Below are 18134 nucleotides of genomic sequence, written 5' to 3'. Positions count from 1 at the left end.
AAATTCAAAAATCTAAATTTGTACAAGTGTGACCTCTAGTGGCTTTTCATCGTTAGTTGCAGATAAAGTACCACAACATCAGAATGAGCACTAGTCCATTCATTTAGGAGAATTCTGTCAGAATGTATTAACATTTACAAATGTCTCCTAAAGTCAGTTGATATTAGTGTTAAAAACCCCAAAGTGGTTCTCTACAGAAGAGTTCTAACATAACTAAAATAGTCAAGTAGGTGCAGCAAATCCTTCAATTTTCTACTGGGCAAAAAATAATATCACCACTAACAACAGAAGGCTAAGAAGGCTGTTCGGCTGATAGCCGCTGCAACGCTGTGCCACCTTCAACACAAGTCAGTTTGTTTTATAAATCTTGAGCTCAACAGCTAGACTAATTGTGTCAGCCTGTTTGAAAAGGTCACTTACCTTAATAGTGAAGCTGGTAGAGGCGATATGCAGAGATAAGGTCAACAAACAAAACCTTTTCCCATGTTGTAGAGTATGCTTTCTGGTTTTATTTAAGGTTTGCCATAAATAAATAAAAAAGCACAAACATTTTCAAAGCAAAAATACTCTTTGAAAAACAAATTCTCTCCATTGTTCCTCCTGTGTCTCTGTCCCCAACTATAATCTGCTCGACCATACTGTAAAGGTCAAAAGGTCTGTATTCTCAGTCATCACTGGCTGTTTTTTCTGTAGCAGGAGATACATATTTTTAAACTTTAAACCAGTGAGCATGCAAGCTGAGTTCCATAAAACTTTTTCTGCATAAAAGAAACAACAAAGCATAAGTCTTACTCAGTCACAAACACAAAGGATTACAGCAGGTGCAGGGAAACAGAGACACAGTTCCTCATTGGAGCTTTTATAAATGATCTCCATGATTGCTAAGATTCAATGTTTAGAATTTTTTTCAGTTTTGGATATGTCTTGAGAACTTCAGGGTCTTTGAGAACCTGAAGAAACTGAACACAGGTCTCTTCCCCTTTCCTTATCACCTGATCTATCAGTTTGATAACAGTTTCGTCTGGGGGAGAGGCATGCTTCAGGTTTTGATACTGTCTGTCTGTGACCATGGATTTGGCATGCACATGTTGCAGAATGAAGAGATCCGCTCTCAGGCAGTCAATGAGCTCCACTTTGTGCTCAGTAATCCTTTTCCCTGCAGGGCCCTGTAAAGACAACAGTCGTTTATCCCGTTTGTCTAGTTTTTAGTGTGAATCATTCGCAGAGGTCATTTGCTTTGGGGTAATTTAACTTCGTACTGCTGTGGTCAAGTTCAAGGCCATGCAGGTTCAGTGAAATTCTAATTTCTAAACTTTCAACATTATATAAAATTCCAAAGTACAGAAATGTGACAAATCCTAACTCTTCAACTGCTCACCCTTTGACCAGATCTGTCCGGCTTTTATCAACATGCTCACAGGATTCTGCATGCAAATCTACTCAGATGCTTTTGTCTAAAATGAGTGGCTGAATGGTTCATATTAAGAGCAATTTGCTGTTTGGAAATTAGGAGCTGGAGATCCAACCACTAACCCTGCAACTGCTCAAAGAATAGTTAAGTCATTGGGAAAATATACTGTATGATTTTTTTTGTCCAGGGTTACATGAGAAGAAAGATATCATTCTCATGGCTGTCTGTTACAATACATATGAAAGTAGAGAGAGTTAGCTCAGCTACTTTCGTAATAAAAACTGGCAACAGGAGAAAACCGATATCTCAGGAGTCGAATTCCACCTAACAGCACCTCTAAAGCTTTCACTTAAGCTGTTGTATTTCTACTGAGTACCAGGAGCAACAAAGTTTCAAATTTCTCTATCTTTGGCCTAAATGAGAGTAATATATTCATCTGAATTGGAGAAGATTATTCAGTCTTTTTCCATTGTTGGGCTGTTCAACAGAACTTTAAACTGCTGCAGCTGCATCGACATATGACATAAAGATAGATAGATAGATAGATAGATAGATAGATAGATAGATAGATAGATAGATAGATAGATAGATAGATAGATAGATAGATAGATAGATAGATAGATAGATAGATAGATAGATAGATAGATAGATAGATAGATAGATAGATAGATTAAACCTTTATTGATCCCACAGCAGGGAAATTTACGAAACCAAACCATCTTGTCAGTGAGCCGCTTATTTTGTATATATTGTACATGTTGTGTTCAGTTACTGTACCTGAGGAGAAGACAGTGTGGCATCTACAGCATCTGAGAAGAAAACTAGTTAGGTTACACTGACTTCCTCCAAAAATAGATGACAGTAACTGAGAAATCATTTCATTAATGAATGAGACTGACAGAAAGTAAACATACAAATGTTTAACAGCAAAATGTTACCTGCTTGTACTTGTGATGGTTTCACACACACTGATAAATTGAAATCGCCATCAATGGTGACTCCAGAAAATTTATCAGCACATATTACACTGCCTCCCTGTGCAGTGTAGGCTGCATGTGGAGCAACATTTTCTACATGACGGAAAAGAGGAAAAAAAAATCATGTCACATGCTTCTGGGAAAAACGTTGTTTTAAAGAGGCTCAAACCAAAGTACAGTGTAAATGAGTATTATGACAGACACTGCTTGGTTAGCTGGAACACAGCAACTTCTCTTTTTGTGATTTCATTGAAAATGATAGAAACATTCATACTTACCAGATGAATGACTTCCTGGATTGCTGACTGTTTCAATGTTAACAGAAAGGGATTTTGCTGTCGTATCAGTTATTTCTCTGCTGATCACAACACTGCTACCATCAGCGACCGCCCCTGGAATGAGCGAACCTGAAGATACAAAACAGTACAGGGACACGAAACTCTGACTGCTGTGATTTCTCACTGAAATGCATGACTCTTTCACACTGGAGCACAGAGCTGCATGCAGGACGTTTACAGACCTTGAGTGTGAGAGTTGAAATACTGCTGAAGTTGTTGGTAATGTGCTTGATGTTGCCTCAGAATGTCCACAAAGCTCTGACAGGTCATTTCTCCCTTGTGAAGGATTATTTTCAAAAGCAGTCTCATTTTGTCTAAAGCACTTTTTTGTTTTTGAACCTCTCTAAATTCATTCATAGATAAAACGTCCCCACATTGATCAAGGATGTATTCAGGGTCTTCTGAAAGCCACAAACACAGTCTGTTCTGGTCTGACTTCAGCTTGTCCATAGCCTGCAGTGGGACAAATAACACTTAACAGAAGTATGCAGTTTAGCAGAACCATGTCATGCTCCATGCAAAACAATTTTACTTTCGATTCTGGCTGAACTCTACCCGAGTGAACAAACTCAACCGCATATGTACATAATAGGATGTAAAAAGAAACATGCAGGAATTCTGAAAATTGCTGAATGAAAAAACTAGGCAATCAAAACCAAAATAGCTCATAACATTTACTGTAAATACTCTGCACCTAAAGCCACTGCATTACAAGCACAGGGTTGTCTGAAAACATACACTACCAGACAACAAACGACTTCTGTATTCATTACGAGGACAAAATACTTCACCTTTTTAGCTTTCAATATTATGAAAATTCCTAATTCTATATCAACATCTCTTTATGTGAATACAAGCAAACATGCTATTGCAGTGTGTATTACCAGATAATGTAGAGCTACTTGTGGAGAATTTTTACAAGACAAACAGCACACACAGCCTACCTGTACAGTCTTGTTGTACTCAGGTTGAAGAAAAACTGCAGGTTTAAAAATGGATCTAAAGATCAAGTATTAAAGTTTAGCGTATTTTAAACAGAAAGCAACAGTACTTCCTTATTGTGTCGTCTCACGGCAGGGTATAAAGAGCAGAGGTGGAAAAATGTACTTCCTCTTTGAGCTGATGCAATACATGTGTACATTTTTCTGTAAATCTCTCATACAGCCTCAAGCAGTCAGCAGGTTACTCAGGCTATTCAGAACCATTACTTTAGCAAAAGGACTCACACCAACTCCTACTGCTGTTAAATGCTGTTAAAATTGCAAGAATCAGACCAACGTTCCAAACCTTAAAATGATTTTAAAATAAATTACATTTAATAAAATAATCAAAACGACAAGCAGCAAATCAGTCACACTTGAGAACTGGAACCATCAAAACGATCATTAAAATAGTTTCTAATCAATCAACTAAAAAACTTATCACCGAGTCATTTCAGTTCTACATATACATTTACTGTTAGGTGGTTTAAATTAGAACAAATGATCACTTTAGGAGCAAGTCATGTCTCATTTATAAAACGCTTGGCAGGCTTTGTTGATTACAATTTTGTATCAAGATGGAAAGAGGAAAAAATTGACTTTGAAAGTAGGTTCATTTAGTATAAACAGGATCTGAAACTGTGGTTGACAGTAAACATGTGATGACTTTGATGCTCATGCTTTAGTCCAAAGAAAAACATACAGGCAAATCTTCCACAAAAGACTAAGAATCAGCCACAGAAAAAGTCAGTGCAGGACATAATCCAACTGAACAGAACAGTCTGTTGACATAGAGAAAGACATCATAGCAGGACTTCAGTGCATAAACCCCTCATTACCGAGGTGAATGTACATTTGAGAGTTCAGTCAGAGAATATACACAAAGAGACCAAGATGGGAACTCTTGACGGTAAGTTGTTATGCGAATGTGTAAATGATAAACTGAGGCATACTATTGTTGAAATTGAACTTATTCTTCTTCAGAAACTTCAGGTTGTTTATCATGTTTTGTAAAAAGACAGTTGCTTAAATGTGAGCATTTACAAAATGCACTTTCTTGAACTAAAACAAAGAGAAGAATTAGGAGTTGTCATTACTGATAGGTTAGTATGTTATGATTTTACTGGATGGTGTTCCATCTGTCCAGTAGAGCTGGACTTGAAGAATCAATGTTAAGTTTCATTTAAGCTGTTCTGGTGACATGTGGCCCAACACCTTACTAAGAAACTTAGTGCTGGTTGTTCTCTTTTAATTTATCACCCATCTCCAGCAGTCAAAAAATCTAGTGCAATGTTTTCCTCTGAAATGTCATGTAGAAGCACATAGCTGCATGAAAAGAGAATAATCAAGTAAAGTGCAAGTACCTCAGAGATGTACAGTAAATGTACAGTAAGCAAACATCTATTGTTCCACATTGTATATCTGCCACTGCTGCCAGTTATTATCAATACTGCATCTGTAATGCTGAGATGAACTATCAACTCTGATTTGAAATTTGAGTTTGCAACCTTCAAGTCTGATTCACAGTAAAATGTGTTTGTTAAGAAGTTAGAAGACCAAAAAATTTTAAAAATGAAAACAAATACTGAGTTTTGTTGTCAAATCTCCAATGGTTGAGGAAACACTCTGTCTTGAGAGGGTCTTGAGAAGTTATTAGAGGAGATTCTGAGCACAAGTCAGTTGCTACCCACCGATGCAAATTCCTCCTTTCACTGTAAAAAATTGGCAGTTTTCCCCTGTATGTACATGGTCATACAAATGGCCGAGTTCATACAAATAATTAGATAGTTATTACAGTTTTACTGCATTAAGACAGAAGCATAACAATGTAGATTTATTGCAGAAACTGTCTCCCTTGCTTGTACTTGGAAGATAACAGATTACATCAATATCACCATGGTCAGTGTTTAAATTAGACAACAGACAACATACACCAAAACATACATAAATACATACAAATAAAATAACTTTTTCAACAAAACACATTCAGTCTTTACAAGTCAGTCTTTGAGTGCACAAAGCTGAAGACTGATCACTACTGTAGTATTAAAAAGTAAGGCTATAAGTGGACAAATAGAACAAATAATCAAATGAAATTGACGCTGTTTACAAAAAGTGATACAGTTTAAGGGACTAATATAAGAGATGAGAAAGACTCTTAAAAGTGGGTGGTATATGAAACATTTTTAAAATGTAATGTTAAAGCCACAGAAATGACCACCAAGTCTGAACTTTCTTTGAAATGTGAAATTTTCTACATGCACAGTAGCTGTAATGCAGACTGAGGGTAATATGATGGCAGAGATGTGGCTGTGCATTCATCCTGCATTCTAAATTTGATCAACAAGGTAAATAAGTCACTCATCGATGCTGTTTAATAACAAACTCGGATGGCTTTAAGCAGTTAGTTATTAATGTGGAGGTGTAGGTTTACTGTGGGATGTGCTTTTGACAAAGGTAGCATTGCGCTCCAGAGTTACAGTCCTCCTACCAGACGTCTGGTTCAGTTCGCTCATGTCCACCCCTGAGTCCAGACTGGTTTCCCGACTCTCCACCGGCCTCCGCCTCCTCTGCTGCTCTGACACATTGTAATGGATCTCAGCTGCAGGTTTGCCCTCCAGTGAGACAAACCAGGCCCGAGGAGGCTGAGGAGATGGTATTTTAGACAATGCTCCCAAGACATGCGCAGAGTGTCTGTTGTCACCGATTTTATTTAACGTTCCTGGCACCGACATCGACTCTGGGAGGCTGAAGGGACTTCTGGCTGTGGTGGTGGATGCTGCCGCCGGAGAACCCTCTAAACCTCCAAGCTGATCCTCGGTCTCTGCTGCCTGGTTCTGGGTCTCAGAGGGACTTTTTGCCAGCGTCTGGGTGAAGCTGTCCTTATTCAGCGGCTCGGTGGCAGCGCCGTTTGAAGCCCCCGTACGGGGAAGAGTGGCCGACTTGCTCCACTGCTCTGGCTGTTCCTCCAAATGGAAGAACGCTGGAGCGTGAAGAATGGCTACAGGCTGGTTGTAGAAAAACAAATTGTCTGTCAGAGATGCTGCAACTCTGATTTGATCTGAGGTCTTGTGTGAACCCGTCAGATCATTCAGGTCAGTGTTAAGCTCCAGTTCGTTGTACTCCAGCGTAATGGCCACATTGGGGTTGGCTATTATGTTATTGCTGTTCAGTCCATCCTGTGGGTGAAAGGCTTCAAATACTTCATCATCACATGTGGAGGTGGTTTGGTCTTTTTTCATCACCGGGAGGATCTTCTTTGCGTTCTTATCACTGGGTGCGCTTCTACAGATGAGACAAAACATTGACAAGACATTAATCAGGACAAATAATAGGTAATTGTCATCACTGAGTATGTGATGCGGAAAAGATTTTTGGCGGAGTATTTCTTTAAAGTGACAATCAATAAGGATTTGTCAACGTAAAAGTAAAAAATTTATTTTGGGATGAATATGTGAGGAAAGTTTGAACAATAGATCATTGCAACTTATTGTATATATTAACTACTATGAAATGAAAGCCTTCGTTACCTGCAATAACATATTAATCCAAGCAGAAGACAGATGACTATAACAAGAGTTCCTCCTACGAGAGCCATCAGGAAAAACGAATGGTGTAAGATGAAGTCAATGGGAACAGCCAGTCCAAAGAAACCTAAAAGATAGTAAGAGGAAAAATGTTGAACAGAAAATGAAACATGTAATAAAACATGTAAAGAAAATAACTCTATGTGAAAACCTTCTGGCTGTCTAGTGTATCTCAAAAAGTTTTTTCACTCTTTTTCACTAACCAAGGCAAATTTCACTGGATTATTAAAGTTATCTTACAATTATTTTCCCTTATAGTCATTTATCTTTTTTCCATTGGCTTCCAAAGTTAAAACAAAATCAATTGTTACAGCCAGAACAATTCCAATACACAGGAAATTTAGAACAGCAACCACAAAGTCAATGCTAGGCCCATCGCTAGTCATTTCAATTTGATGCATTTTATAGGTAAAAGATGGTCATACAGAAAAAATACCAAACGCCGTATGCACCATTTTAACATCAGCACGGTGGACACTTGCCTCTGGTAGATGACAAAGGTGCAGCAATCCAGTAGCCGAGGTGAGGAGCTGTGAATGTCCACGTGAGTTTTCCATCCACTGATGTCACCTTTCCTAGTCCTTTTCTCATAAATCCACCTTAGGAAAATAAACACAAAGATATAAATTGCTCAAAAATAAAGCATTGCCCACAATTCTATCAGATTTTTTTTCAAAAACTGGTGAACATGGGTGCCCAGATAGCTCAGCTGGTTGAGCAGTTGCTCCATTAACATAAACAGACCCATAAACCCGGTGCAGCAGCCTGGGTTCAATTCCAGCTCATGGCCCTTTGTTGCAGGTCTTTGCCCCATTCTACTACTACTTTCCTGTCTGCCTTTTGACTAACCTGTCCAATAAAACCAACAAAAGGCCAAAAAAAAAAAAAAAAAAACTTAAAAAAAAACCTAATAATGCTGAACGAGTATATAAAAATACATCGTGTTTCAGTGCTTTGGTTTTTGGGGCTGTGGCTAAATGCTCGAACTGTACTTTTGGTTGTCAAATGTGGTGTGGAAGGTCATTCACTCAGCTTATAAATGCAAGAGTGGCCAAGAGTTTGAGGAAGGGACTCAAACAATAGTACTAACATGCAATAAAAATCATAAAAATTCACATGCAGGCAGGACTGGCTGTCAAAACAGAGAAGCTGGGACTAGAACAAACAGAAAGACACCTTCACTCTACTGTATCGCTACAAACCAGACAGCTGCTTCAGTTCAATTCAATTTTATTTATATAACACCAATTACAATTCAGATTGTCGTAAGACGCTTAACAGAACCGAAATGGCCTGAATCCCCAGAGCAAGCTCAACGGCGACAGTGGCAACAAAAAAACTCCCTTTTAATAGGAAGAAACCTTGTTTGTGGTAATTATAATGGTATATTAATGCTGAAACTCAAAATTTGGCATGTTCTGTCTTCAAAAAAACATTGAGTATTTTCTATATTAGAGTTTAAATGGGGGCTGCACAGTGGCGTAGTGGTTAGCACTTTCGCCTTGCAGCAAGAAGGTCCCTGGTTCGCGTCCCGGCTTTCCCGGGATCTTTCTGCATGGAGTTTGCATGTTCTCCCTGTGCATGCGTGGGTTCTCTCCGGGTACTCCGGCTTCCTCCCACAGTCCAAAAATATGCTGAGGTTAATTGGTCATTCTAAATTGTCCGTAGGTGTGAATGTGAGAGTGATTGTTTGTCTTTGTATGTAGCCCTGCGACAGACTGGCGACCTGTCTAGGGTGTCCCCTGCCTTCGCCCGAGTCTGCTGGGATAGACTCCAGCCCCCCCCCCACGACCCTAGTGAGGATTAAGTGGTGTATAGATAATGGATGGATGGAGTTTAGATGTGTAGATCCAAAATCACCAAAAATGAGGTTTTGGGAATTATGATTATGCTTTTCTTTCCAAAAGTATGGCAAAGGCGGTCAACAACCTGTAGTGACATATTTAATTATAATACAAAAAAAAACAAGAAATATGGGATAACCTGTACAATTAAATGCAATTACAGTGGCAGTGGAATAGGTAGGACATTATCAGTTTTTCCTAACTTTGAATCAACTTTCATTTTACACTCTGCATTTCGTCCACAGTAAATAACATATTGAGAAGCAGGCGCTCCTAATCTCTAATTTTATAGAAAGAAGTTTAATAATCCAAAATTCCTAATGTCTCAAAATCGTTCATGCACAAGACAGGTTTCAGCTTGGCTGCTGTCTGTAATGTAAGCAATAGCTGGTCTGCCTCAGCACTTTTCTAAGAATACTCAGGAGCCTCCCTGAATAAGCAGTCAAGAAGATTTAAAGTCAGTTGAACATCACAGTGGCACTAGGTTTGCCTGATTGAAGGGACTTAAATATTTGCTACAGTGTGTAATGAATGACTCTACAATTCAGAGATTATTACATGGATTTTTAGTGATTGTTCTATAAACACAGAATCGGCTGATAATTGAAATACTCAACAAAGTACAGCTGACCTCCTTATCTAGTCTGAACAGCAAAGCTTACAATGAGCCATCTAACTGAGACAAGTTTATGACACCTATAAAACACAGGGAGTGCTCTACATTTAGGTTAAAGTCTGCTGATATGACATCAAGTCACACATCTCCAGTGATTTGAAACTGCCTATTAATTATATTATTAACAAAAGCTAAAGGCTGGATATAGTGTTAGACTGAAATAAATAGAAATGACCCACTAAATGCTTAAATCAATGTTATTATTCCGTTTTTTTTTCCAAGAAAGCTTCAGTCTTCATATTAATCTTATAGAACTAACTCAACAATAAATCAGTGCCGTCTCTCCTGCTGTTAGGTTAATTATTTGTCAGATGAATAGGATGTTACTGTGCATGCGGTTACGATGTCCACTCACCAGTGGTGCGGTTAAAGAACCAGGCAGGAACAACATTTGACGTCTGCAGTCCACAGCTGTCAGAAACACCGAGGCTGAGCTGGATGGGCCCACTCACATTTAACTCTGTGTCTCCTGAGAAGAGCTGCACACTGACAGCTGCCACCGGGCTTAACTCCACACTGACATAACCTAAAGGAAGAAAGAGAAATATGCGGCCTGAGTAAAACCAGTTTAACCATTTTTTTAACAGTGGTGAGTGATGCTCAGATAATGTGTTTAAATATGTTTGTTGCAGTCAGTCTGTGTAGAATTTAAAAGCGATTGTTAGAGATTTCAAATTATTCTGAAGGTGCTACATTTAAAGTGTGAACAAGTAGAAATGGGTAAAGTCTATGAGCTGCATTTAGCTCATTCATTTGCATTGTGTCCACTTCAGTGTGTTTTGCGAAGGTAATCATCAGATGGCACCAAAAGCAAAATATTCAAATCCAACACCACGGCATGAACAACAAGAGAAGCACTCAGGGAGCACAGTACTCTGCCAAGGCTGCTCAGCCGTATCGTTTGCGATGGCTGATATCTTGAAAAAATTTGTGGCAGAAATCCCGGCACCATAGAATGTGACCATTTAATATAGATGTACCCACAAACAAAATGACTTTGCGCTGAGCACAGCTGTGTGTTATGCATGTGTACATTTTATACGGATACAGAATCGCGTGACCTCAATATGTAGCTGGTGGCGGGAATTGATGGGACTCGGAAACACCCCCACAATTTAATCAACTGTTCCTTGTGTCGTTTCTGAAGTATAAGTCCCGATAAGCCCGCAACAGTCAATCTGTAGTGGGATCACAATCATGTGATCGTCAGCAGGCAGTTGACATAGCGTTCGCTTGTTGTCAAAGTTACAGTGCCAATATCTCACAATTATACAAAAATCTTTAACAAATCCGTGGATCCAGATTATAAACTGAATCACTGCCAAAATCTAATCACTTGGCCCTTGTGTTATTTCTGACCTTCCCTGAAAATTTCATCCACATCTATTAGTTCATTTTTTAAAAATGTTGCGAACGGACAGACGGACAAACAGACGGAAAGACAAACAAACAGACAGACGAACGTACGCCCATCGTCACATAACTCTGCCGTTCCTTGGCGGAGTAATAAAAATGACTGATGATAGGAATTAGGAACAAGACTGGAGCAAACAATGAGGAAATATATATGCACCTAGTGCTGTGAGTCTACTGCTCAATATGTCAGAGCAGTACGATGATTTAAAATGACTGATTTTGCAAGCAGAAGTCAGCATCATGTCATAACAACATAAACGCATCTACCTGATTTACTGCTCATGATGCCCAGAGTGTTTAAGAAGCCGTCCTGCTCTGACGTCAGTCTGGGAACAGAGAGGAAGGCTGTAACAGAGGTGATGTTGCTGCTGCGTGTCAGGTTCAGCAGACTCTTAGGAAACCTGACAGTGGGCTGGGCTGATGCATCTACAAATGGAAGAAAACATCAGAAATCTCTTTGGCAATCAGACGATAAAGGACAGATAAAGAGAGAGTGTGAGCAAGAAAGAAAGAAAAACTAGTGTGATTTTAACAGTAGATACAATACCAGATGTTCTGCCAGTGATGAGGACTGAATCTTCAAAGAGCCAGATGTTTCCTTGATTCCGACCATACAGTGTCATAGTCACAGACGAAAATACTACAGCGGTAAAAAGTAGAAAAAGATAAAGATACAAAGTTAGTATTAGCAGTCCATGTTTTGCTGTCGCTCCACTAGATGGCAGTGTTGCATTCTGTTTCTTCAGCTCCAGTATTTTACCCACCACAGACACAAGCAGTGAAATTCACTCCTCTGGAAGGAGCTGATCTAACATTCACTACAACAATAGCTGAGGATGGAAGATCCCCTTCAGTGCTGTCAGCGTACTCAGAAAGAAATGTACAGCACTGCAGATGGCAGATGAGCAACAGAGACGCACACTCCAGATGTGGGTTGGAAAATCCCACATAGATTTTCTTGGGTGCCGCCACCTAATGAGGTGCCAAATGTAAGTAAGGTGGAGAAACATTTGGCCAGGAATTGACACTCGGAAGGTTTAGCACGGAATGTGAATATCAACATCTTCTGTGATCGCTTTACTACATGACATCATTCAAAGCGTTGTGTGATTTTTCCTTCTCTACAGTGTGTGTGTGCAGATCTACTCACATAAACACGGAATAGTTACACAATGATTTCTCATAGAATGAAATACTAGAATTAAGTGAGGCAAGGCCATGGAGCAGCAGATTTTGTGAACAGACAACAAGAGAAACAAAGCTATGACAATGAGGTTGAGCAATCTCACCCCTCTATGAAAATAAATGTTATCCTAAGCTTAAAGGAAAGTCTGAATGTACTTGCTGATTTTCAAGATCATGAGAGCCATTGATGAATAAAAAAAATAATAATACTGCCGTTTTTACTGTCCACATGAAGTCCACACAAACAAACAGTTGACTTACTTGGTGTTCGGTTGGTTTTACAAGGCAGCAGTGTACTGATGTAGCCGTCCTTGCTGGCCACAACCGTGAGAGGCAGCCCACTGTGGTGAGGTACATGAAGCAGAACAGCACCGTCCTCTGCAGTAAGAGCACTGAGGGTCCTGGTGTAGTTGATGTAGACGTCGACCACAGCCTGACTCAGGTACTGACGGCTCAGCACGTCGTTCACCTGGACCTTCAGGTCAAAGGCAGAACCTGAGGAAAAAACTAACATTTCTTAGATGGCAGTATGGTGAAGAAGAAAAGTGAGAGATTTACAGGTGAGCATAGAAGTTTCTCAGATTCACACATAAAAAGACAAGCTACACCACTGTTCAAACGTTTCATGTTTTCCACGGAAACTCACACTTTTATTCATGCGCTAACATAATTGCACAATTGTTTTCTAATCGTCAATTAGCCTTTCAGCACCATTAGCTAACACAATGTAGCATTAGAACACAGGAGTGATGGTTGCTGGAAATGTTCCTCTGTACCCCTATGGAGATATTCCATTAAAAATCAGACGTTTCCAGCTAGAATAGTCATTTACCACATTAACAATGTCTAGGCTGTATTTCTGATTAATTTAATGTTATCTTCATTGAAATAAAACTGTTTTTTTTTTTTCAAAAATAAAGACATTTCTAAGTGACCCCAAACTTTTGAACAATAGTATATGTCTGTGTATAATGTGCAAAATGTGAATACTTTTCTGTGATAATTTAAACATTGTGGACCATAATTCCATCTCTAATCAAGCTGAAACAGGGAGGTATTCCTGGTCCCAGATAGAAATGTGTTTCCACCCTTTTATTTAATCAGGTACCTGTAGTGGAAATAGCCTCATATGTAGAAATATGGTTATATGTAGCAAAAGTGTGTAGCCTAATGCGGCCACACCACCACTGACAAAAAATGTTTCTCTTTCAAAAATAAGGACATCTCTAGATGACCCCAAAACTTTTGAATTGTAGTGTACATTTCACCTATACTTCCAAGAACATGTAAAATTTAAAACTCCATCATTACTTGAATCTCCGGATTGGATTTCATTAAGGTATTGTAAGGTGTTCCCACTATTTTGTCCACCCTTTTTTATGCAGTATGACCATGTGCTCTAAAACATAAACAGCACGAAGGTGGTTGCAGTTCCAATTAACCTAGACGGGACCTTATTGACAACATGACAGGAACACTAATTTGTAAAATCCCTCAAGGATATCACTCACTTAATTCCAGCAGATTGTAAATACAAGGATACAAATACATATGGTAAAATTGGGTAATTAGCACAGCAAAGTATGCAGTCAAGACTACATTATGCTACATCAGCATGCAGACGGCTACATATTTCCAATAATATGATTCCCATGAGGGAGCTCTGATCATTACATGTTTTCAGAATCTCATTTAGGGCCCAACAATGATAATGTGACACCTCACCCAATTAGCCTCCCAGCACCCAGTAATAAGTTCAAGACAGCAAGACTTTAAATCTGAGAGTTAAAGTGTTGCATAACAATGAAAACCTGCTCAGTAATCCATCACAGCTAGTCTGTATGAATTAGTGGAGGCCATGTTGAAGAATCAAAGATCACAAGGTGGAGGCAATAAAGCTACACTAATCAATATTTTTGTATCAGCAATGGCTCAAAATATAATGTATAATGTGAAAGGTCGTCTATAGTCTCTTGTAACTTATCGTTTTGATGCACATGCTGTTTTTAGCCACATCAGGTGTAGCAGAAAAAGCTATGACAAGCAAAGTGAAAGCAACCTGTCCATCACCAAGAATCAGACAAAGTTAGCTCCCCACTGGTGAACTTAAATGAGCATTTAGCTGCTACAGAGACAGATTTTCCCACAGGAGACATGTACTGCGGTTACATTAGTTACATGTCCCCCAAGTGAATGCTAATGTTAAATATGAAAATGGCAAACTGTGTTTTGCATAACAATTTTTTGAGGCAACAATATGTCAGTGTTGTATTTACAGCTTATTCAGTTGAGTAGCCAAAAATCAATTAATGCGGCTTTCATTTGTAAAGTTCCAAACAACAGCAGTTGATGCTGTAAATGTGTTTGACTCCATTTCTCTGTGAAGGTTGCATACATCGAATGAGGTTAGAACGGAACACTTCTGCTGAAAAACAAACATATAATTGCACAGAGCAGCTGTGAAAATCTAAGCACAAGTGCCTGATAACAACCACTGATGAAGACACTGAACAATACTTCAAAGAAACTGCTCCAAACCAAGAGGCTTATTGTGTGCAGCTGCAAAACTCTGCCAGCACTGGGCAGCACCAGGGTATCCTTCTTCACCTACTGCCCTGTTATAAATACTGCCAACTTAACAGTACTGCTTCTAGCTAGAAAGTGAGTTTGGGGAGCTATAAATTTCAGCAGCTGGCTCATCATCAACTCTGTCGTTATTTCGTGCTTGAAGGCCATGAAAAGGTCCTTATTACACTTTTTATTTGTGGCTAAGTGCTGCAGTGCTGCTAAAGCAGCAATCTCACCAGTCATAATGCCATAAGCATCTTTCTGTAATAGTGACAAAACGGCACTGACAGCAGCAGTGGCTGAAATTGCTGCTGCTCTGATTGCTCATAATCCTCCTGCTAAAAGATCTGCCAAAGGTTTACTGAAAACTCATGAAGTCCGGCTCTCTGCTACCAGCTTTCACAATATTTCAGCAAGTGCCAAAGCCAGATAACCAGATCAGCCCATATCATTGCCCCGAACAATTCCCTTTGATCAGAGGCAGACAAATGCCTGGAGTGCTTCCATTTTCAGCCACAATGAGAAACAAACATGAACATTCTGCTGTTTTAGTGCCAACCCGCTGAGATACTAACACCAGTGCAGATGGACATGAGGATGGTTGTTTTGGGAGAGGCAGCCTCCTCTTCGTGTGTGTTCTATTTTAGTGGCCAAACATAACAGAAGGGGGTCACTAAATCTGAAGTGGAGGTGTGTCGTGCCAGATTACTATAATCTCTCCATTTGGCAAACTGAACCACGCTACAAAGAGGTTTATGAAGTGGATTGAAATGGGCCGTCTGAGGCCGCAGAGTGGAGATGAGAAATAGATCCCATGTTGTGTGTGATGTGCCTTGAATACTATTATTATCAGGCCCATAGCAGCGCTAGTGTGCTTTAAAAACGGATGCATTTCCACTTAGTTGAGCTATCAAGCATGTGACATCAAATTGTAAAGCTTCTTGCCTCACAAATGAAGAATACCAGAATGGCACGTTATTATCTTTTAAAACACAGTGTCTGCGTCTAAAAGCAACGACATCTGCTTCTGCTGACATATCAAGCAGCAGCGGCTTTACATTGTCATGATTTCACCAAAGACGGTGACATTCACAATGCCGAGGGAGGAACACAAACATGTTGACCGGTCAGTTTTGCGAGACCACCAGGCAGCACAGACAGATGGTCCAACAGGGACTTATCTGTCCTGACCCTCCCCTCCACCCTATGTGTGTTGGAATTAGGCCATACATTCCAGCGATGGAGGAAAAACACAAGCGCGGCCTTTGATATGTGGGCCAAACGGTCCTCAAGCACGAGTCAGCAATATCAAACTGAAGAGAGATTCGAGACAAAAGATGCTTTGGGTGGAGCTGGGAGGGGCTGATGTCCTAATAAACCCCCCCGTCTGTTGTCAAATCATCTTCCCTGGAGCTAAATGATTAAGTCCCTAAATCTAGAGGTCTCCTCACAACAATGAAGATGTCAATCTCAAGGAGGAAGGGGTGACCATCTGTTCTGGGGTTTAATCTGTATGTCAAAGTTGTGTTTTTTTTTTTTCTGTATTCAGTACAAATGGAAAGTGGGCAGTCTCACTGGGAACCGAAGGGGCATGGAGCCAGCAGGAGGGCGGGAGGGTGGTGCATAAGACACAACAGCATGCCTGAGTACATTTCTCAGCGTTGTGGTCGACGACACAGACCGGGGGATCATGTGATGACGGATGGTAATGCACTCCTACATCAGCATGAATTAGTCATGAATCAGTTGATAAGTGAACGGGGTCACAAATCCCTCTTTGAGCTCCTCTCTGCTGCTCCGCTGTAAGCAAAAAGAGTGTCATGAGAAGTGCAGGCACGTCTGTGAGGACGGAGGAGGACAGGCCCACTCCACAGATGGAAGGAGAGCATGTTTTTCACTTACATTTCATAAATTAAAATAACCAGCAGGAGACAAACTGAACGAGTTTAAAAAGACGCATCAGTCTGCTTGTGTGTAAACAGATGATGTGCATGAAATGATACAGCAGGGTGAGTGATATTGAGGGCCTGCTTATTAAACACACGTTTTACACACTTGTTTTTGGCATCTTTTTTTTTTTTTTTGCTTTTCTTGAAAATGTTGGCTCCAATCCTCTTTGAAATGTTAATAAATTGGCATAATATTGCAAATAATGTGCACACAAAATGACAAATTGCTGCCTGTTGGTGGTGAGATGGAGTAAAAAGGAGCAGATGGAGAAACCGTTACTCATGAGGCGACAGCAGAGAGCTCCCACTTCACTTATTACTCAGGAACAGATCAGTAGATTTGCGAGCAAATCCTCATACAGATGGTCTGTGCCACTGAGTAAGGGCATCTCAGTCTATAATCTAAACAGCTCTTTGTGTCGGTTGATGGAGCAGAAATAAAAAAGAAATGCCATAAATATTAGGCTGCAAATGTTCCCTCGTGATTATTTCCAAAACATCAAGCACAAAGCTGCAATATAATAACTGCTGACCGGTTTATAATAACTGCTGACCGGTTAAAACTTTTACCCAAGTTTATACAAACCTGGCAGGGCTTGGAGCACTTCTTGTTGCTGCTGAAAGGGCTCTTGTTTCATGTGATCCTGCCTTGAAAGGTTCCCGTCATCGACATGCAGAAGGCGTCCCGCAGTCCCACTGAGCTCTCCAATCGTTTTCCCATTCGTGCGTAAAAGCAGCGCGCAAAACAGACAGACGCATAACAGGAGCATGACTTTGAGGGAGTTGTTGATCGGTGTCTCTTTCTGCTTGTCACACGTCCATTTTCCATCTACAACTTGTCCACGCACAGAGACGTCCACTCCACCGCCATGCCAACTACTTTTCTGTCGGCCACTCTTCAAAGTGCGCAGCAAACTCCTCCCCTTTAAGCTGCTCTGTGAGGCCCACACAGACGATCTATCTATCCGAAATCAATGAAAAATATAGAAATGTACTGACGAAAAACAGCAAAATAAAACTAAAGCAATGTAGAAATACTGTTACATGTCGAAGTCCCTCGTTAATAACACAACTCAACAACAAAATGCAATTTTAAAAAGTAATATAAATGTTAAAGTGCTCATTATCATAAGAATGACCCCTCTCAGAGCCCGCCTGGATTATAACTGCTGATGCATTCAAAGACTCGTTTTTAGAAATTGA

The 18134-nt window shown here is 40.0% G+C and overlaps 1 protein-coding gene across 1 annotated transcript; it reads right to left on the bottom strand.

The window, feature by feature from the left end:
- Positions 1-486: 486 nt before the first annotated feature.
- On the bottom strand, positions 487-17839 carry LOC111571224 (protein FAM171B-like). Its single transcript, XM_055015596.1, has 13 exons — positions 17518-17839; positions 12676-12909; positions 11777-11869; positions 11497-11655; positions 10169-10339; positions 7776-7892; positions 7237-7360; positions 3671-6991; positions 2909-3179; positions 2667-2795; positions 2350-2481; positions 2189-2220; positions 487-1166 (listed from the first exon to the last, which is right to left on the bottom strand). Exons 1-8 carry the CDS (start codon positions 17699-17701, stop codon positions 6118-6120), a joined length of 1956 nt encoding a protein of 651 aa, XP_054871571.1. The 5' UTR covers positions 17702-17839; the 3' UTR covers positions 487-1166; positions 2189-2220; positions 2350-2481; positions 2667-2795; positions 2909-3179; positions 3671-6117.
- Between the last annotated feature and the right edge of the window lie 295 nt (positions 17840-18134).

Source organism: Amphiprion ocellaris, chromosome 11, assembly GCF_022539595.1.
Source record: "Amphiprion ocellaris isolate individual 3 ecotype Okinawa chromosome 11, ASM2253959v1, whole genome shotgun sequence".
Classification (NCBI taxonomy): Eukaryota; Metazoa; Chordata; class Actinopteri; family Pomacentridae; genus Amphiprion; species Amphiprion ocellaris.
The sequence above is the reverse complement of the archived record's forward strand: the minus strand, read 5'-3'. Positions and strand labels throughout refer to the sequence as shown.